General features: G+C 50.1%; 2 protein-coding genes and 1 pseudogene across 2 annotated transcripts in view; 2 read left to right on the top strand and 1 right to left on the bottom strand.

Moving 5' to 3' along the window:
- Positions 1–6111, bottom strand: part of PLBD2 (phospholipase B domain containing 2) — a 28052-nt gene extending 21941 nt beyond the window's left edge. The window contains exon 1 of the mRNA XM_057744494.1: positions 5788–6111. Within this exon, the coding sequence (XP_057600477.1) occupies positions 5788–6077 (290 nt within the window). The 5' untranslated portion in view covers positions 6078–6111. The remainder of the gene's footprint in view (positions 1–5787) is intronic.
- A 10414-nt stretch (positions 6112–16525) lies between these two features.
- LOC130859069 (40S ribosomal protein S15a-like) lies at positions 16526–16893 on the top strand (annotated as a pseudogene).
- A 3586-nt stretch (positions 16894–20479) lies between these two features.
- DTX1 (deltex E3 ubiquitin ligase 1) overlaps positions 20480–21093 on the top strand; it is a 34420-nt gene continuing 33806 nt past the window's right edge. Inside the window, exon 1 of the mRNA XM_057745598.1 lies at positions 20480–20839. Coding sequence (XP_057601581.1) covers positions 20581–20839 — 259 coding nt within the window. The 5' untranslated portion in view covers positions 20480–20580. The remainder of the gene's footprint in view (positions 20840–21093) is intronic.

The raw sequence follows: 21093 nt of genomic DNA, 5'->3' as shown, positions 1-21093 counted from the left end.
TCAGAGAGGTGAAGTCACTTGCCGGAGGGCACACAACAAGTAAGTGGTGGCGTTGAGACTAGCATTGTAGAGAATGTGCTCTGAGCCTCTACCTTAACTGAGTTTTCTGGGGGACTGTTGTCCTCGAAGGTGAGGGAGTTAGTTCTTGTCAAAGGAATATGAGAGACATGAACTTCTGGCTAATGACTCACAGATAATCACAGATAAGGACAGAAAAGCACAAGAGACTAGAGTAAAGGTCTTACATTTCAATGAGAGTGGAGGACAGAGTCTGGGCTTGTGGGTCCCTCAGGCTTCATCTGAATCGCCAGGGGTCTCTTTTATTGACTGTATACCTTTGGGTAAATTGCTTAACCTCTCTGGGCCTCAGCTTCCTCATCTGCAAAATGGGCAAAGTGATTCCCACTTCAGAGGGTTGCCATGACAGGTGCCAGAAGAAAACTCACATTTTATGATCACTAAATACGTGTCTCATCACGAATATGAGAGGGGAGATTTGGAGTGATCCAGTAGATTTGGTGATGGGAAGAAATTTAAAACGGGGCCCAGTATGCAGATCCCCTCATGATTAAAAAACAAAAAAACAAACAAAAAAAATGCGGGGGATCAAGAGAAAATTTATGTACACAAAGTACATAAAACCAAAAATGCCCTTCAGACACCAAGCCCCAGTTATAACTGAGAGGCCAGTGGCCTTCTTCCAGCTGGCACCTGCTTAAAAGCTCTCCTTCTGCAGGGAGCAGGCTTAGTCAAGGCCATGGTGCTGAGACCCCGCAGACAGGCAGCAGCTGGGAACTCATCCTGTGACCGGTGCTCACACAGCCCTCACAGATGTGGATGAAAGTCCTTGCTCGCAGCAGCAACTTTTTTTTTTTTTGGCTGCACCACCTGGCTTGAGGGATCTTAGTTCCCTGACCAGGGATCGAACCTGTGCCCCCACCAGTGGAAGTGCAGAGTCCTAACCACTGGACCACCAGGCATTTCTTTTTTTTTTTTAATAAATTTATTTAATTGGCTGTGTTGGGTCTTTTTTGCTGTGCACGGGCTTTCTTTAGTTGCGGTGAGTGGGGGCTACTCTTTGTTGTGGTGCACGGGCTCTAGGCGCATGGGCTTCAGTAGTTGCAGCACATGGGCTCAATAGTTGTGGCTCACAGGCTCTAAAGCGCAGGCTCAATAGTTGTGGCGCACAGGCTTTGTTGCTCTGCGACATGTGGGATCTTCCTGGAGCAGGGATCAAACCCGTGTCCCCTACATTGGCAGGCGGATTCTTAACCACTGCACCACCTAGGAAGCCCACCACCAGGCACTTCTGACCAGAGCTGAGGAAACCTGGACCCTCTCGAAACATCCAGTGTTAGGGGCCTGACACAATAATCTATCCATATATGCAGTGGGTTTCTAGAACCATGTGGCAGACTGCCACGTGCTGAAGAGGTGTCAGACACTAAGGTTTTTTAAAGAAATAAGACTAGAGAAGGACAAATGATAGATTCAGGATAACCCCATGTACAAAAGCATCACACACACAGATACATATACCAGTACTTATACACAAGTGTCTATGTATGTATGTTTAGGCCTGTTTCTATGTAGAAAATTCTGGAAGAAAGAACTAGTTATATATAACTAAGTGGTTATATGTAAAAAGAAAGAATGGGGGTGTGATTTACCTTCCACAACCCCTCTCACCTTTCTAATCTGCTAGAACTTTTTACCATGAAAAGTTAAGTGCTTGTATAATTATAAAAACTTAAAAGAGAGCTGTGTGACTCTTTCAAGCTGGATGAAAAGGAAAAGGATGAGTGGAAAGTGACAATCCCCACCCCCCCCAACACACACACCCCGCAGCCAGGCCGCAGTACCGTAAATATGGAATTAGTCACTGCCCTTGTTCGAGAAAGTGCCTCCTCCATTCCTCCCTGGACCACCTTATTCCAAAGGGCAACTGGGGTGATTTGATTTGGATGGGGTTTATTCACTCTGCCTGAGTCCTCAGAAAACCCAGCTATGTGGATTTCTGCCTATCTTTCCAGAATAGCTTGGAAGGAGAGAGGTTCCCATTCATGAGGGGATTTCAGTGCTGGAGCCTCTCAGGCTGATCTCTGAGGATCCCTCTGTGGCCTCAGGCCCTAAGCCCTAATCAAATGCTTTTTTTCCAGGCCCCCACAAAGCTGCCACCATCCTCATCACGGAAGTGAGGCAGCTGCCGACGGCCACCTGTAGTAAGTGTCCAGGCAGAGATCTGAACATAGATCTCACTGATGTGAAACCTGAGACCCTGCCTCACCTCACACCGCCTTACTCTTCCAGCCTCAGTGTCCCCATCTGTAAAATGGGAAGGCCTGGACATCAGCAAATGGCTTCTGGAATCCCTCACTGCTATGCTGGCTGACAACTTCACGAGATTCTACCCCAGTCCCTGGCCAAAACAAACAAACAAAAAAACACCACTGAAAAGAGAGTGTTTCTAAAGCAAAATGTCCCCACTAGACTGTTTCTGATTCAGAGATCATGTCCTTCCTGCTTGTTTGGTTCTAAAATAGCTGATCTTTTATTAGATGAAATGGGCAAAGATCGATAAATATTGTTCTGGTTTGTTTTTAATACACTTGCTTGACAAAAATAAAAAGTCGGCTGCACTGAATCTATTTCCCCAATTTTTTTTTTTCTGGAAAGTCTATGGGCCACGCTGTGATTTTACATCAGGGGCAGCTAATACCTCTGAGATGACTCCAAGGTCTAATGAAGAGGCCACGTTTGGGAAAAGCCAGACAGTTCTTATCAGAAGAGCAGTAGGTCTCAAATCTCCGCTCATCATCGCTGTCCCTTCAGTGTCTAATGTGCCTGGGACACCCCCTACTATGCGGGAGGTACCACCGTATCTGTGGCTATTACTCCTTTTCCCTTCTTGATGGTATATGTTTCTCTTTCATGACTTTTCAAAGAAACAGTTGGATACCTAACAGGAACCTGCACAGGGAATTCTACTCAATACTCTGTAATGGCCTATATGTGAAAAGAACCTAAAAAAGAAAAGTGGAGATATATGTATATGTATAACTGATTCACTTTGCTGTACACCTGAAACTGACACAACATGGTAAATCAACTATACTCCAATAAAAATTTTAAAAAACAGTAACAGTTGGGTGGTATTTATTCATTTTATTGGGCTGGGTTTCCACTTGTGGGGTGGTAGATTTGGGTTGTTTCCCAGTTTCCTAATAGGTTAAGTCCTTCTTATTGGTATTTACTTCCTCTCCCAACTCAAAGGCGATTTAGGTCAATCAGCTGGTTATGGGGGATCAGGTCAGCGGAGGGAAAGGTAAGGTTGGAGGGTTCGGCCTCCCCAGGACCAAGGCCAGACCCTGGCTGGTGCAGGCGCTGCCTCTGGGAGTATCTCTGATCCCCTAGCATCAAATCCTAAATGTTCCAGGCTCTGTGGGAAGTATCAGTCCAGAGTCAGATACAGTACAATTAAAAGAGGAGAGATTATGGGGAAAGGGGCCATGGAAGTTATCCTGACAATCCCAGAATCTGGTGAAATCTGGGGGCCAGAAAGGAGGAAGGATCCCAACCCTAGGTGAACAGAAGAGTCAAACTATGATTTCCACCCTCCTAAAAATGAGACAGTCACCCACAAATCAGAGGTTTTGCTGCTTGGAAACCAGGACACCCCAGATGTCTTCCTCACATCTCACTCCTGAGTTCTCAAGAGGGTGCCTTTGGGGGAAGTTCCCTGGTGGTCTAGTGGTTAGGATTCGGCGCTTTCACTGCTTTCGGCCCAGGTTCAATTTCTGGTTGGGGAATTGAGATTCCACAAGCTGTGCAACATGGCCAAAAGAAAAAGAAAAGAAAAGAAAGAAAAGAAGGTGTCTTTGAGGGCTTCAGTTTCCCTGCTTATGAAGTGGAGGCTTCCCATACAGTTTTCCCTGCATCATAGTCCCAAGTGCTGTCAAACCCAGAGGGAAAGGGGCAGACTGGACAGGAAAGATGCTGGAAGAGTGAGGTGAGAGCAAGAAGTGTGGAAGAGACCGGGACTCACTTCTCAGTTTCCCCTATCTGTAAAATGGGGGCAGAAGACACCTGCTCCTTTCTCTTTCATTCACTCCTTTTAGGAAACAGAGGTGCTTTCTGTGATCCCCCTGAATTTCCCTTCGAGCCCCACCTTCAAGAGAGGAAACAAGCTCAGAGAGGTGACGTGATTAGCCCAAGAGCACACAGCACCAGAGCTGAGCCTGGAACAACTTTCCATCCTGCCCTATTGGGGGAGCCCTCTCCCCACTTCTGTTTTCCGTAACTGACAGCAACGCAGCTCTGTGGGGAACTGCTGGGGCCAAAGCCCCCTCCCCATGCTGAGCCTTATCTCTGTGCCTCCTCCCCTAGCTAGCATTCCAGGCAGCGATTCTCACATCTCTTAGCTCTGCTAAGTGGGGCCAAACACCATATGAGTCAGCAGAGACTGGGTCACCAGATTCCAGAGTCACGTCGCCACGCCAGAGTCACGTCGCCACCGAGCTCTGGTTTCCTCCAGAGATGCCAGCCCACCCTGTGGCTTCCTCTCCCGGGGAGCTTTCCCAGCTCAGACCACCCCCCCCCAGCTCCTGTGTCTGCAGCAATTCCTCTCCCCACAATCTCCAGTATCTGTCCATCTCGTACCCTCCCAAGGGCCGCACAACACCAGAACGGGGTGTCCTCAGTGTCCTGTGTCTCCCCAACACCTGCAGGAATTAAAGCATGCCAGCAAAATGGATGGGGGCAGCAGTGGCAGAAGCCATGTCTGCTGGAGGGAGCAATATAGTCTAAGCACTGGGATAAGCCCAGGATGGGACCGTGTGGGCAGAGGCGGGGCTGGGGGGTGGGGGGACACAGGGTTCCCTAAGATTCCTCAACACAGCCTGGATCCAGGGCCTGGGCCCTGCTGACAAGCTTTGCGGCAGATGTCCCCCACTCCCAGGATGGGGACCCCCTCAGCTCTGTTGTCCAAGTGCACCAGGTGAGTGAGTGAGTGAATGAATGGGTACAGGCCCCGGTACAAGGTCTGAGAGGGGCACCACCCAACTTCCTTGTCACAGCACATCTTCAAAATTCAAGCCACAGATGGGGAAATGAGAGCCCAGACACGCAGAGGAGTTAGGTAAGAGCCACGCTTCAGAATGATAGCCTGGGTCCCAGGGAAAGGACAGGGATGGTTACTGCCAAAGACGGAGTGCTTGGCTCCATACTAAGTATCCGGCCAAGCGACTTTCCCCTGGACCAGAAGAGAGGAGGAAAGCCAGGAGCTGAGGGCAAGCAATGGTACCATCTGGGTCTATGTGAATTTAGGGACCCTCGGTTTTCAGACTGGTCTGGAATCCAATCTCAGTCCTGCTGCTCCGGTTCTGGAAAGGAGGCAGGGGGGCTGGCACCCATGGGGTAAGCTACAACCAAGGAAGTGGAATTTCTGCTGGAGAGCTATTACCACCCCTCTGGTCCATGGGGGTGAGATGGGGTTTGAGGGGGAGAGTGCCGGCCTACGTGGGGATAGGAGTTACTGTACCACTAGGGAAACAGAGGTACTGTCATCCCTGGCTGAAGGCAAAGGACTGGTCCCCGTGAGCTGAGGGATGCTGCATCAGCCCCACCCAACCACGGTGCTGCAGCCTGAGAGATGGGACACTGACCCCAGGGAGACAAGGATGGGACACTGTCACTGGCAAGAGGATGGTCCTAGAGGCAGGCGAGGCCCGGCGTCCACGCAACTCCCTCCCCCTTGGCTGGTCCGCGCGAGATCGGGCCAACCCTTACCCGGTCTCGCGGATGGCGTTGGTAAGGTTGGCCCAGGCCACGGCGTCAGGGTGGCGGCCATCCACCAGGCGCAGCTGGCCCGTCTCAGGGTCCAGGAGCACCGAGCGGCAGCGGGAGGCGGGTGGGACAGGCCTACCCGGTCCCCGGTGGCCCCTCGGGGTTGAGATCGCGCCGGTCAGGCCGCTCAGGAAAAGCCCGACCAGCAGGGCCAGCACCAGGGCCAGCGCCAGCGCCCGCGTCAGCGCCCGGGCCAGGCGGCCGCCGGGGGAGCCATACATCGGGGCCACCATGACTGCACTGAGATCGGCGCCGCAGCCCGGCTCACGTGACTGCACTCCGCTGCGGAGGGCGGGGCCGGGACAGGCTGGAGAAGGCGGGCTGCGGCGGAGGGGCGGGGCTTGGGCTGAGCCTTTCCGGGTGGGCGGGGACGGGGCGGGACATAAGGGGTGGGGCGGGGCCATCTTAAAGGGGCCCGACGCCCTGGACCGACTACTCAAACTTCCTCCCAACTTCCTATTTTTCAAACTCTTGAACCTCAAGAAAAGTCGCAATTTCAAAAAAAAAAAAAGTCGCAAGAATAGTAACGTATAATAAATACCCATATGCCTGCCATCAATTGCTAATATTTTTGTCACATCTTATTGTCTCTTCATATGTATATAATTACATATATATATAAATTTGCTCAACCATTTGAGAGTTACTTGAAGATATCGTGACGTGTCAACCTTAAATACTGCAGGTGATCATATAAGAGAAAAGACGTTATCCTTCATAACCACAATACCATTATAACACTCAGGAGATTTGCCATTTGCTTAATACTATTGTCTACTATAGGATCTTTATTCGAATTTTACCAGTTGTCCCAAAAACAGTTTCTCTGTTTTTCTTTTATCCGCTCCTCACACAATACACAAGAATAAACTCCTAAATGATGATGTAGATGCAGTTGCATTTTTTACATCTACATGTAAAAAATGCAACTGCAATTACTAGAGGTATATACATGGGTGAATTCCTCCATAAGTTGTGTGTGGAAAAAAAGGCCTCTAACCATGACTCAAAATCCAAAGACAATAAAAAATTAGTACATCTGACTACATAAAATTTCCATTAACTTTTGCACGTCAAAAACACCATGAGCAAAGTTAAAAGATAAGTGACAAACGGGGAGGAGATATTTATAACATGTATCATGGATAAAGGGCTAGTCTCACTAATATGTGAATAACTCTTCAAATTTGAGGGGAAAATGTGAAAACCAGGTAGAAAAGATGGACAAAAAATATGAATGGACAATTCATGAAAAAAGATGTTAAAGTGATCTTTAAACATGGAAAATGCTCACTTCATTTACCATAAGAGAAAAGGACAGTGGTGTTGGGATGGGGACAGGGGAGTGGGTTTGGTGGCTGTAGAACCTGGAGGAGACAGGCCTTGATTTTGGGGGGAGTAGTTTGTAGGGGTGGGGAAGGATGTTGAGAGATAAGTACCTTGTCTCCTTCAAGCTTCAAAGCTGCCCTCTGAGTTGGGTACCATTATCCCCACTTTACAAATAAGGAAATTGAGGCCCAGTGAAGGCATATCCCAGGCCCAAGGGCCTGCAGCAAGTAGGTAGGCTGATGGGATTCTACCCTGGGCCTCTCTGCCTTCAAATTCTAAGCATTTATCTTAACATGTGGACTCCCATAAACGTGGCTTTGGGAGTTAGTGAACCATTGTGGATCTCAGCTTGCATGGAGAAAAGGTTGGAAAGGCCATGGGTCATCAAAAACAAAAAGATTCTCCTTGAGTAATGAGACCTCCAGCATACTTCCAGCTGAGCCCTGAACCCAAGCTGCAGCCCCCTCACCCCAACCTGGGCCAGGTGACCCTCACCATCTGTAATGATCCGAGCCCCAGAGAAAGACCCTCACCCTCGGGGTTACAATCCCACCCAAGAGCCTGGTGGACATAGACAGTTCCACCCAAGAGCCTCAGCTGCAGCTCCCAGGGTCCCCACCAATAAGCCCAGCCCTTGGGCATTGGTTAAAATGAAGACTCCACTCTAATTACTATCATGATTGCAAAGTAGTGATAAGTCAAAGATTATTGCATTTAGCCACTGCTATTCCAGGTTTGTCTATTGTGGCGGCTGGTATTAAATACCCTGACATCTTCAGAGAGCAAAGCACGCTGGTGGAGAGTAAATGATGGGCTGTCATCCCTTCAATTAAAAGCAAAAAAGCAAGCTAATATGTACTGAAGTTATTATGAAGCAGACATTGCTCTGACAGTTCGACATTCATGAAATCGTTTACTCCTCATACTCCATACCTAGGGGACAGGTATCTATTATCATCATTCCCATTTTACAGATGAGAAGACAGAGTCACAGAAAAGTAAAGTAACTTGCCCACCATCGTACAACTAGGAAGAGATGAAGCTAGGATTTCAACTCAGACAGCCAAACTCCGGGGCCCATGTGTTCATTCCTTACCTAAAGATGGCAAATGCAGGATCCACTGAAATGCTGCCCCTGGGGTGCACAAGGCAAAAACAGGATCTGTTAGTGACTGCAGCCACAGTGAAACTGCTGAGCAGGAGGGCAAAGGAGCAACGTAGGGGCTCAGAATGTCTCAGTCACTCCTCAACTGGTCACTACCATAGGCTGAATAATGTCTTTCCAAAGACGTCCACGGGCTGATTCCCACAACTGACAAATCTGTTACCTCGCATGGCAAAAGGAACTTTGCAGATGTGATTAAAGGAAGGAGCATGACGCAGGGAGATTGTCCTCGATTATCCAGGTGGTGGGCCCAATGTAATCACAAACGTCCTTAGAAGAGGGTGGCAGGAGATCAGAGTGAGGAAAGGCGGTGTGATTGGAAGATGCTGGCTTTGAAGATGGAGGAAGGGGTCACAAGCTAAGGAATGCAGGTGGCCTTTAGAAGCGGGGAAAGGCAAAGAAACAGACTCTCCCTTGAAGCCTCCCAGAATGAACGCAGGCCTGCTGACACCTTGACTTTAGGATTTTTGACCTCCAGAGCTATAAGATAATAAATTTGTATTGTTTAAAGCCGCTAAGTTTTGTGGTGGTTTGTTACAACAGCAATAGGAAATGCATATGGAGGCCTTGGGCGAGGCTTTTTGACTTTCTGGACCTCTAGAGCCTCATCCACATAATAAGAAGAATGATCTCTGTCTCCCTCGCCCATGGGGATACTTAAACAAGACAATAAATGTGAAAAGGCTTGGAAAATGTCCTGTAAATGAGGACTGCATTTTCCAACCCATTTCAGCATACCCTTGACCTCTCTTTCTGGCTGTTAGCTTTGGGGTCAAGAGCTCCTCCTCCTCCCTCTCTCCTTCCACCCCCTTCCTCGCTGGGGAAATCTCCATGGTCTCCTCGCTGCAGACTCAGCTTCTAGAGCAGCAGATGGCTGTCCCGGTGTCCTGGGAGTCCATGGGACAGAGCCAGATAGTCACATCGGAGAGGACAACGGCTGGTGGTGGCCACTTCCTCCTCTGTAACTGGGCTGCCCTGTCTACCTGACCAGGTGGTGTCTCCCAGACAGTCTGTAAATTGTCAAGGGCACTGGGCAAGCCATGAAAGTGAAGCCTGCAAAGGAGACCCAAGCCAACTCTCTACACACGTCCCTTCCTTTATGGGACTCTTGCCTCTACCAAGTTTCAGTCACCCATTGGTTCACTCCTCAGCATTTAAACAGCCTCAAATATGTTCCAGTGTTATGGTTGCTTACCCAGCAGTCATTCCTCCATTTTTCCTTGCTCCACCAAATCATCCACCTGGTCCTAGGGGATGAGTCTTGATTGTTCTAAGCCACTCCCATGCCCCCTTGACAGTGATTGGTCTAGAGGTGGTCATGTGACCTCCTTCTGGCCAATTAAACATAGAAGTCTGCTAAGGGATTCTGGGAAGACTCTCTTCCAGTCTATTCACAGACTGTCTATTGAGAGGTGGACAAGGAAAAGAGCTTTTTTTTAATCCTCTTTTCCCTGGACACTGCTCTGGACACTATTGTTGTCTGAGATTGTGATTTCTGGAGCTTCAGCAGCCATTTTGTAACCTTGAGGTAACAGTGCTAAGGCTGAAATATGAACATGTCTAGGATGGAAAAGCAGAAGCATGAAAGAACCTTGATAGCTGGGCTGGGTAATTTTATGTGTTACCTTGGCCTGGCTATAGTGCCCAGATGTTTGGTTATACACCAGTCAAGATGTTGCTGCGAAGGTATTTTTAGATGTGATTAGCATTTAAGTGAGTAGACTTTGAGTAAAGCAGATTATTTCCCATAATGAGGGTGGGCCTCATCCAATCAATTGGAGAGAAAGAGAGAAAGAAAGCAAGTACAGCAAAATGTTAACATTTGAAGCCTCTGAGTGAAGGATATGCAAGAATTCATTGCATTCTTTGCAACTTCTCTATAAGCCCAAAATGAATTTAAAATAAAAATTTAAACTGAAAGAAAGAAAGAAAGAAAGAAAGAAAGAAAGAAAGAAAGAAAGAAAGAAAGAAAGACAGGCAGAAAAGAGAATGGGAGCCAGGTACAAACTTGGTTTGTTTGATACAAATGCCTGAGCTTTCCTTGGGAGCCCAGGGTTGGAGTACCAGCTCCCAGGGACCCAGAGATTATCTCAGGTCACTCACAGGCCCTCTTATATGCAAAACCAGTCCCTTTTCAACAAAGGTGGCATGAGGATTAATCCTGCTGAGCCGCAAGAATCCTTTGCAAACTGTGCAGCATCACATACACACCAGGAAGGAGAGTTGCAGTAGTGATGCTTTTATTACAGCAAATACTCCTTCCCTCATTTTTACTCTGGGAGGATTTGGATTTTCATAAACGGGATTTGCTTGAAGCTATGTGTGTCCACAGGAAGGCAGAATAGGACACTGGCTTCAAATCCTGATTGTACTGTTTAGCGGCCATCTGACCTTGAGCATGCAATCTGAGTTTTCTGAGCCTCAGTTTCCTCATCTGTTAAATGGGGATAGTAGTATTATATCTCCTAGCATTGTTATAAAGCTTAAGTGGGTTAAAAGATATGTTAAAAAGTGGAGGACAGTGCCTGGCACAGGGATAATGCTCTGTGACCACTAGCTGTCATCATCACCAAAATCACCAAAATTATTAGGATTTCCATCAAGATTCTGGGCTGTAGAGAGGCACACAACCAAGTTCAAGTCCTTGATGTAAATATTACTGGCTGGTGATGTTAAAGTTAGTTGCTTGTCCCTCCAACTTCTGGGCCTCAGTTTCCTCATCTGTAAGCGTGGACGATGCTGACACTTTCACTTGCGAACACGAGGATTAAATGATAGCAAACAGGGACTCCCCTGGTTGGCGCAGTGGTTACGAATTCACCTGCCAATGCAGGGAACACAGGTTCGAGCCCTGGTCTGGGAAGATCCCACATGCCATGGAGCAACCAAACCTGTGGGCCACAACTGCTGAGCCCGTGTGCCACAGCTACTGAAGCCTGTGCATCTAGAGCCCATGCTCTGCAACAAGAGAAGCCTCCACAATGAGAAACCCGTGCACCACAGTGAAGAGCAGCCCTCGCTTGTCGTGACTAGAGAAAGCCTGTGTGCAGAAATGAAGAGCCAATGCAGAAAGAAAGAAAGAAAGAAAGAAAGGAAAGAAAGAAAGAAAGAAAGAAAGAAAGAAAGAAAGAAAGAAAGAAAGAAAGAAAGAAAGGGAAAGAAAGAAAGACATAGGACATGCTTAGCCCGGTACTGGGCACATGTAAGCCTTCACTGAAAGGTCAGGAGAAAAATTACCTGGAACACCCATGAGTATGGCTACTATCAACAAAATAGGAAATAACAAGTGTTGGTGAGGATAGAGAGAAATTGGAACCCTTGTGCACGGTTGGTGGGAGTGTAAAATGGTGCAGCTGCGGTGGAAAACAATACTTCAGTTCCTCAGAAACTGGAAGTAGATTTACTAAACTGTATTAGTCAGCCCAGGCTGATGTAACACAATACCATAAACTTGCCGGGGGGGTGGGGGGGGTGGGGGGGGGTGGGGGGCGGGGCAGGTTGCTTAAACAACAGAACTATATTTTCTCACAGTTCTAGAGGTGGGAAGTCTAAGATCAGGGTGCCCATTTAGTCAGGTTCTGGTGAGAGCTCTCTTCCTGGCTTGTAGATGAGTGCCTTCTTGTTGTGTCTTCATGTGGTCTTTCCTCAACATGTGACTGAAGACAGGGAGAAGAGAGAGAGAACTCTGTCTCTTCCTCTTTTTATAAGGCCACCAGTCCTATCAGATCAGGACCCCAATATGACCTCATTCAACCTTAATTACCTCCTAAGAGCCATATCTCCAAATAGAGTCACATTGTGAGGTTAGGGCTTCAACAAATGAATTGGGGGAGGGAACACAAATGAGTCCATAGCACGTATGGTCCAGCAATTCCACTTCTGGGTATAGCCTGGAAAGAATTGAAAGTTGGATCTCAGATATTTGCATACCCATGTTCATAGCAGTACCATTTACAATATAGCCAAGAGGTGGAAGCAAACAAAACGTGGTGTACACATACATTGGAATATTACTCAGCCTTAAAAAAGAAGATTCTGACACATGCTGCAAAATGAAAGAATCCCGAGGAAATTATGCTAAGTGAAATAAGCCAGTCACAGAAAGACAAATACTGTATAATTCAATGTATATGAGGTATCTAGAGGAGTCAAATTCATAGAGACAGAAGGTAAAATGGTAATTGCCAGGGGTGGGGATGGGGGGGTGGAGGCAGGGGAAGAGGAGTTATTTAATAGGTATAGAATTTCAGTTTTATGAGATGAAATCGTTCTTAAGATCGGCAGAGTAACAATTTGAATATGCTTAATACAACTGAACTGTACGCTTACAAGTGGTTAAGATGATACATTTTATGTTATGTGTTTTTACCACAATAAAAATAAATTACAATGAATTACCTGGAAATCGCTCCAGCATTAGAGCAAGGACCCGAAATAGGCCACCAGGGGGCGCTATGTTGCCATTTCATTTCACAGCTCTCCCCGCCCTTTCCACCCCGTGGACCGAGCTGGAGCTTTCTAGAGAGGGGAGAAAAATGCACTAGGATCCTGGAAAAAGTTGGAGCTTCTCTCTCTTCCCCGCCTTCCCCAGATGGACCAGATCTGCATAAACCCCAGAGCTGCACCGCAACCCCGCCTCATGCCCGACGCAGCCCCGTTCTTTCTCTGGGTCCCTTCCCCCTGTGCTGGAGACAAAGTGAGTCCTGGATGGAGTGCGCCTATCCCGCCTAGCTGCCCGCGGGTCTCCACATGGCCCAGGGGCTGGATAAGAGGGACAGGTGACAAGGATTCACCTGCCCCCAGGTTACCCAAAACTGAGGGGACACGGCAATGGAAATGGGTCAGACAGAGACCTCCTACCCCAGGTGCAGGGGCTTCGCGGTCAACCAGACCTGGGGTTTTCCCACTCAGCTGCTCACTGTGTGTGTCATAACCTCCCTGGGTCTCAGTCTCCTCATCTGTAAAATCTGTATTAATACCCAGGAGGATGGAAGGAAGTTAATAAAATCGCTGATGTTTAGAAAGCACTCAATGGATGGGCTAATTACCATTCCATGCCCGGTATCTGATACTGGCCTGGGTCTCCTCCCAGCTCTGGGTGGTTTTCTATTGTACAGCATCCGCTCTCGAATCTGCACTTATCTCTTGTGAAACTTCTCCTGAAGAAACCTGCACCATGATCTTCTGGACCAGGTAGGGTCAGTGATTTAACCAAATAGGACTCACTGGGTTGCAAGTAATAGAAACCCAGCTAAACCATTGCAAGGAAGAAACTCTGTTAAACTAAGAAAACTTGAAGTGTCTCATGGACTCAAAGAAAAAAAATCAAACAGCAAAGTGCTGAGAAGAGCAGATCCAGGGTCTGGGCTCCTCGGAAAATCCTGGACCATCCTCCGTATCCTTTCCCCGAAGCCAGCTTTATTCTCTCTCCATGTAGGACAGGTGCCCGTACTCCCTTCCTCCAGCCCACAGACCCTGCTGCCATTCCTAGAGCATGCCAAGCACAATTCCACCTCAGGGCCTTTGCACTTACTTTGTCCTCTGCCTAGGACACCCTTCCCTAGAACTCTCCTATGGTTCACTACCTCCCTCCCTCAAGTCTTGGCTCAGATGTCACCCCAGTGGCGCCTTCTTTGACTAACTGATTGAAAATTGCAACCCACCTGCCACCACTAGTATGCTCTAGCCCCTCCCTTGCTTTCTTGATTTTTTTCTTCAACCTAAACTCACAAAAAATAAAGAGGGGGGTAATCATAACCCTTGATTCATAGCTCACTCTCATCAGCATTTAATTATTAAATAAAATAGTGTAATAAATACCTGTGAAACTACCACTCAAAACAAAAACTATAGTCTTGACAATGATCTACAACTAACCAGATGGTTCCCCCGCCCTACCATCATCCCCTCACCATAATCTCCATCCTGAATCCTATAGTTATTCTTCCCTTCTTTCCTTTTTATTGTTTATTATTGCATATGTGTGTATATACTTTCAGTTGCTTTTAACTTCATAGAAAGCGTATCGTGTTTATGTAACAGGACATTTTTCATTGGCTAATCTGTCTCAGAGATCCATCCATATTACGATGTGTGGCTATCGTTCCTGTGTTTTGACTGCCAAGTAATATTTCATTGTGGGAATTTATTTATCTGCTCTCCCATAGATGGGCATGTGGATGTTTCCAAATTCTGGCCGCTGTGGACATCACCCCTACGAATATTCTTCCATGTAATTCCTGGTGTAGATGGGCCAGCATTTCTCCATGGTGCATACTTTGGAGTAGGATTGCTGGGTCATAGGATATACACGTGCTCGGCTTTAGGAGATAAAGCCAGACTGTTTTCCAACATGGCTGCTGCAATTCACAGCCCCACCAGCAAGGTTAAGAAGGCTTTATTTTTCTGCACAGCACTTACATGCTATGATATACTATGTATTCTACTTATGTCTTTGTTTACTGTCTCTCTCTGCTGTCCACCCCACTAAACTATCAGCTCCTGCCCTGCCCTGGCCGCTGTGCCCGAGGACCTCCCTCGCCCACCAGGGCCAGCTGTGCGTGTTACTGTTCTGGGGTTTCTCTGATTCCACCACCAGTTCTCAGCAGGCAGCGAGTGACCTTTTACCACTCGCCACCCCACCTGCATCCTGCAGCCCCGAGGAAGTCCCCTGCTTTCAGCAGAGAGTGCTCTGAGTTCCAGGGGCCCTGTTTCAGTCCCCAAGACACCCAAACAGTCTTTCTTGCTCTGTTTCTTGTTTCCCACTTAAACTTTTCCCCACTGCTGAAGGAAAGGTCACAGCTGGTCCATGCACCAGGATGTAGGGAGCTGGAGAGAAGAATCTGGAAAAGCCTTAACTCACTTGGCATCTCAGGGTGGACGGCAGGGGTGACATCTGCCTCCCAGAATTCGTGTCCCGATTATACATGACCTTGGTATGGTCTTCAGGGTCGCCCATCTTGTTCTGTGTCCCACAGAACACCTCCCACATCTTCACTTCCCCCTCCAGGGAACTTAGCCCAGCAGTAGGTGCTCAATCAAGTCTAGTTACTTTCAGGCTCTTTCAAACACAACTCAAATCACATTAAATCCCCTTCGGTAACTCCCCACTGCTCTCAGGAGAAAAATCCCAAACCCATGCTGTGTGGTGGCCCTGCCCACCTCGACTTGCCCGACACTCACCCCTGATCCATTCTCAGTGGCAACTCCAGCCTCCTCTCTGTTGCTGTATTTATTTGTTTTTTATCATTTAATCCTCATGACAACTCCATGAGGCAGGCACTATTTGTATTTTTTAATTAATTAATTAATTTGGCTGCATTGGGTCTTTATTGCTGCACATGGGCTTTCTTTAGTTGTGGGGAGCAGGGGCTACTCTTCATTGGGGTGCGCGGGCTCCTCATTGCGGTGGCTTCTCTTGTTGCGGAGCACGGGCTCTAGGAGCATGGCCTCAATAGTTGTGGCTCACGGGCTCTAGAGTGCAGACTCAGTAGTTGTGGCGCATGGGCTTAGTTGCTCCACGGCATGTGGGATCTTCCCGGACCAGGGCTCTAACCCGTGTCCCTTGCATTGGTAGGTGGATTCTTAACCGCTGCACCACCAGGGAAGCCCCCTTCTGTTGCGTTAACACACGAAGCTCTTTCCCACCTCTGGGCCTTTGCACATTCTTGCTCCGCCTCCCACTGGTTTAGCCACATTAAGACTATGGATCCTTCGGGGAGTAGCTGAAATGTCACCTCCTCTGAGAAGCCTTCCCTGACTCCCTAGACCTGGCCGGACCCCTGTTAGAGGCCTGCATGATATCCTGAACTTCTTCATGGCTCTTGCAAAGTTTTGTAATCATACTTTATGTGATTCTTTGATTCATGGCTCACTCTCCCACTAGACTCTGAGAAAGGAGAGAGCAAGAACCATGCTGTTTGGGTTATCTCCGTGTCTCTGCACATAGCCTAGGACCTGGCTCATGGGCTGGGTCTGGTATTTTTTGGGCAGATAGATGGAGAGATAGATGAGCGGATAGATGGATGGAGGGATGGGTAGGTAGGAGAAAGAGAGGGAGCGAGGGAACTTATACAGTTGAATGTATAGATGAATGGATGAATCAATGGATGGATGGATGGATGGGTAAATGGATGGATAGGAAAACAGAGAATGAGTCATCTCTTTCTGCCATCTTTCCGTGCTGCTCTAATGGTGCACGTGAACATCCTGGCCAATGCTCTTAAGAGCATCAACAATGCTGAGAAGAAAAATTCCAAGTTCCCTTAGGTCGTGCTCCAAAGTCATCGTCTGGTTTCTAATTGTGATGATGAAGCATGGCTATATCAGTGAATTTGAAATCACTGATGATCACAAAGCAAGAAAATCATTGTGAAACTCACACAGGTTAAATAAGCGTGATCAGCCTCCGATTTGACGTGTCACTCAAAGACCTAGAAGAGCGGCAGAATCATCTTCTCCCAACTGATTGTTTTGATGATCTCAGCTAGTACCATGGCCACAAGGAAGCAAGACAGAAACACACAGAAGAGAAAATCCTGGGATTCTTCTACTAGGGATGTCATATGTACATACAATACATTTTAAAAAGAGTTCATGACAGATTGCTTTTGTTCTCTTGGCTTCTCCACCGGTGTCTGAGCCATCTCCCCAGTGGCTCATGAGCTCCTCGAAGGCCAAATTCCTTTCCCCTCCTTGGAATCCCTTTTTCCCAGGATGCCTGGGGAGCATGGCTTTGTACTTCCAGATGCTCCACAGCCCAATTGAGAGGGGCCATTAGGGCCATGCTGCACCAGATCCCCAGCTGGCTGCCACTCATTCATCGCTGAACAAACACCACGGCAGCATGGTAATGTGGGAGGTGCAAAAGGGTTTGGGATTCAAATCCTAGCTCTGCCACTCACTCCCTGTGGGAGTTTGGGCAAGCTACTTAACCCCTTTAAGCGCCAGGAGATTTTTTTTCCATCTGTAAAATGAGGACCATATTACCTACCTTGTAGGACAGCTGTGAAGAGGAGTGAGCACATAATAGGCACTCAATAAATAAAAATGCTTATGTAGTAAACACCAGCCACACCACACAGAGATGAATAAGACCTAGTATCTGATCTCATGGATATCTCACTCTAGCGGGGACAGATCCCATTGAAGTGGCTAGTTGTGATTCAGGGTGTCACATCAAGGTATGTGCAAAGGAACAGAGAGGAAGATGGGATGAGTTCAGGGAAGGCTTCCTGGAGGAGGTGACATTTAGTCAGACAGTAAATAGTATTATACAGTCTGGAGTCTTGGGTTCTTCTTTCCAACTTGCTGCTAAATTTCCATGTGACCTTGAGCCAGTTTCTTCTCCACCCTGAGGTCCCCAGATCCCCTTCTGTAATATAATGTTGTTCAGCATCAGCTCTGAATCTTTTGGGTCACAACCTCCTTTGAGAAAAATCTGCTGAAAGCCAGAGCCCTTCTAGAAAAAATGCACAGACATACAAACTTGCCGGTAATGGGAGGACAGGGCTCATGGACCCCTGGAAAGCCATCAGTGGACCCTAGGCTAAAATTCCATTGGAGCACTAGCACTGCAGAGCTGGCCCTGCCCGCAGACAGAGCCTCTGTTTTAATCTGCAGCAGGCAGAAGCAAACAGAATCATGGCCCAATCTGGACAAGCCCCTGGAGCACTGGACAGCAGGAGACAGCAGGGGCTGGGGGGTGGCGGGGGGGAACGTCACTCCAGCTGGCCAAGGAGCTGGAGCTCAGTTCTGGGAAAGCTCCCCTGAGCAGTCTGCCCCTGACCTTGTCTCATTTATCACCATCTGCCCTGGAGAGGAAGAGGTGCGTGGGCTGCTCTGGACGGGCTCCCAAACTAGCCACTGACCTCCGTCTGCCACCCAGGCTGGAGTTCCCGGACGCATCCTTCATCGTCCCTAATCTAAACACCCGAGGCCCCGGGTGGTCCATCCCCCTCCCAGATGATGTGCGTTCTCAGTTGCATTCAGCCTGCCAGAGGAGGGAGAGCTGGTCATCCCATTAACACTTCAGCTGCTGCCACCACCTGCCTCCCTTTCCATCCAACCAACTCGCACTGGGCATTTATTGAGCACCTGTTGTTTGTAGGCACCCCTGAATGAGATGACAGAAGGCCCACCCTCACCTTCCTCTGAGGTCTCTGCCTCCTGGCCTAGGTCCCCTCACCCTCCTGGAGGCAACATGTTGTTGCTAATCCCACTTGCCTTGAGGAAGTGGGCTCTGGGCTGGCTAACTGGGTCCTGGGAGGAGAATCAGCTCTGGGTGTTGTCTGGGCACTGCTCTAAGCTGCTGTGTGATCCTGGGCCTATTTCTTACCCTCTCTGGGCCTCAGTTATCCCATACATACACTTCCGATTCCATGATTCCCTCTGCCAGTCCCTCCTCCCTCCCCTCCCCCAGAATAGTGGAAGGAGAATAGAACGCTTACCCTAGAACGCTTTAAGATCTTTCTTTAAACAACCTCTGGACCTTATTCCATTCCTTCAAGCATTTATTGAGCATCTATTGTGTACCAGCCCCTGGACTGGGCAACTGGAATGTAAAGATGACTGAGACACAAGTAGGAGATCCAGTTGACAGCCCACTCCATGCCTTGCTCCCTGCTGGGATCAGGAGGCCCCGTGGGGTCTCAGGTGGGCCTAGGATATGGGGCGCCCGGGGACTCGGGGACTCGCGTGTCAGCGCCGGCGGCGCTGAGGGCCTCGATCTGTCTCCTCCCCTTCCTCCTTCTCCGCCCCCTCCCCCTTCCCTCCCCTGAGCGCGGCCGCTGCCGCCTCCCACCCGCGGGATCCCGGCGGCCGGCAGCCGGCTCACGCGTCCGTCGGTCGGCGGGGTAGTCTGTCCACGCGCGCGGAAAGCCCAGCGCCCCGGCGCGCGGCCTGGGAGGGAAAGGGCGCGGAGGCGGGACCGCGGCTCCCTCCCACTCCAGGGGGAGCCCAGGAGGCGGCGGTGCTGAAGCGTGAGCCGGAGAAGGAGGCAGAGCACAGGAGAGGCGGTGAGAGCGCGGGGTGCTTGGGGACCCCACCCCCGGCTCCTTCGGGAGGCCCGCGCGCGCTTTGGGGAGGTCTGGGCTGGGAAAGGAGGGCTGTTACCCCCAGGGCGGGAGTCATCGACAATCCAGCTCTCGTTTTCGCCTCCTCGGTGACGCGACCCCTGAGGGGCCCTGGGCCGCGCCTGCAGCGCCGCGCATCCTCGCACATCCCCGCGCACCCTGCATCCCTCGGCCGGGAGCGGGCCCCGGGGGAGGGGAGCGCTCAGGGAGCTGAGGAGGGGGCGTCGCAGGCGAGGAGTCTCGGAAAATCGCGCCCCCAGCCCCAGCCCTCCCTTGAGGCCTGCCCCAAGGGAGCGCGACCAGGCGACCCCCTTTAGCCCCCCTTGCTGCCCCCCCCCCCATTGGTTCCCCATTGTTCTCAGCCCATCGCTCTCCTGGGAAGGGGGGAGGGGGTGCCGCGCTCTATTCTTAAAGGGCCCTCTCGCCTTCTCGTCTCCTGGCAGGTCGCGAGCACGAGTGGGGTGGGGCGTGCCCACGGGCCCCCGCCCCCCTCGTCCCCCAGCCCAGCTCCGGAGCCGCAGCCCAGGCCAGAGGCCGGGAGTACGCACCGCACCCCTCCCCCGTGCGTTCTTCAGCCACCCAGGCCTTCCAAGACGCCGTGGATCGGGGGACAACGGGGACAGGGACGCCCCCTTCAGCGGGAGCCGTCGGGGGGCGGACCTGAGACCAGGCAAGCAGCCCCACTGGAGCCAGGCGCAGGGTCTGGGACGCAACTGGGAGCGCAGAGGGCTGGCTGGGCGCCGCAGAGAGCAGCAGGCTGGGGCCAGGCCTCCTGGGTGACAGGCCCTGCGCGACCAGGAAGAACGGGAGACCAGCAGGAAAGAGCCGGGACCTAGAGTAGAGACGTCTGCCTCACTCCCTCATCTGAGCCGAGGGAACCAAGAAATTTAGAGCACCGTTTTCCCCATCATAAGAAAGACACTTGCTTTCCAGAGCAGCACTTTTATGTGAGACAGCTCTGCTGGGAAGGGGTCTTGGAGCCTGGTACACCACCCCGCACTCCTTTAGCTGAGGCCTCTGGGCCTCAGAGAGGGCCAGGAGTTAGAAAGAAGGCCGGACAGTCCTTCCTGCCCACCCCCCTGGGGAAAGAGGAAGTTCCCCACCTGCTCCCAGGCTCCGGAGGAGCTGGGCCAGAATAGGAGGGTCCTGGCCCCTGAGGCCGCAGCGGCCATGTCACGGCCAGGCCAGGGTGTGATGATGCCCGTGAACGGGCTGGGCTTCCCACCACAGAATGTGGCCCGGGTGGTGGTGTGGGAGTGGCTGAATGAGCACAGCCGCTGGCGGCCCTACACGGCCACCGTGTGCCACCACATCGAGAATGTGCTCAAGGAGGATGCCCGTGGTTCCGTGGTCCTGGGGCAAGTGGACGCCCAGCTGGTACCCTACATCATTGACCTGCAGTCCATGCACCAGTTTCGCCAGGACACAGGTGAGTGGACTCGCTACCCACCCCACTCCACCACCACCATCACCACCACAGTACCACCTTTCATGGCGGGATGCTGAAATGCCCCCAGCATCCCTGAGGAGGGAACCGAGAACTGCGAAAGGCCAATCTGCTGATCCAACCCCCGCCCCCACCAAAGGGACAGCCTAGCCTAATCCAGTTGAAGACTTGGGTTCCAATCCAGCCTCTTATATTAGGAGCAGGATTGTGTGCAAGTTATATCGCCTGTCTGAGCC

This window comes from Hippopotamus amphibius, chromosome 8 (genome assembly GCF_030028045.1).
Source record: "Hippopotamus amphibius kiboko isolate mHipAmp2 chromosome 8, mHipAmp2.hap2, whole genome shotgun sequence".
NCBI lineage: Eukaryota > Metazoa > Chordata > Mammalia > Artiodactyla > Hippopotamidae > Hippopotamus > Hippopotamus amphibius.
The sequence above is the reverse complement of the archived record's forward strand: the minus strand, read 5'-3'. Positions and strand labels throughout refer to the sequence as shown.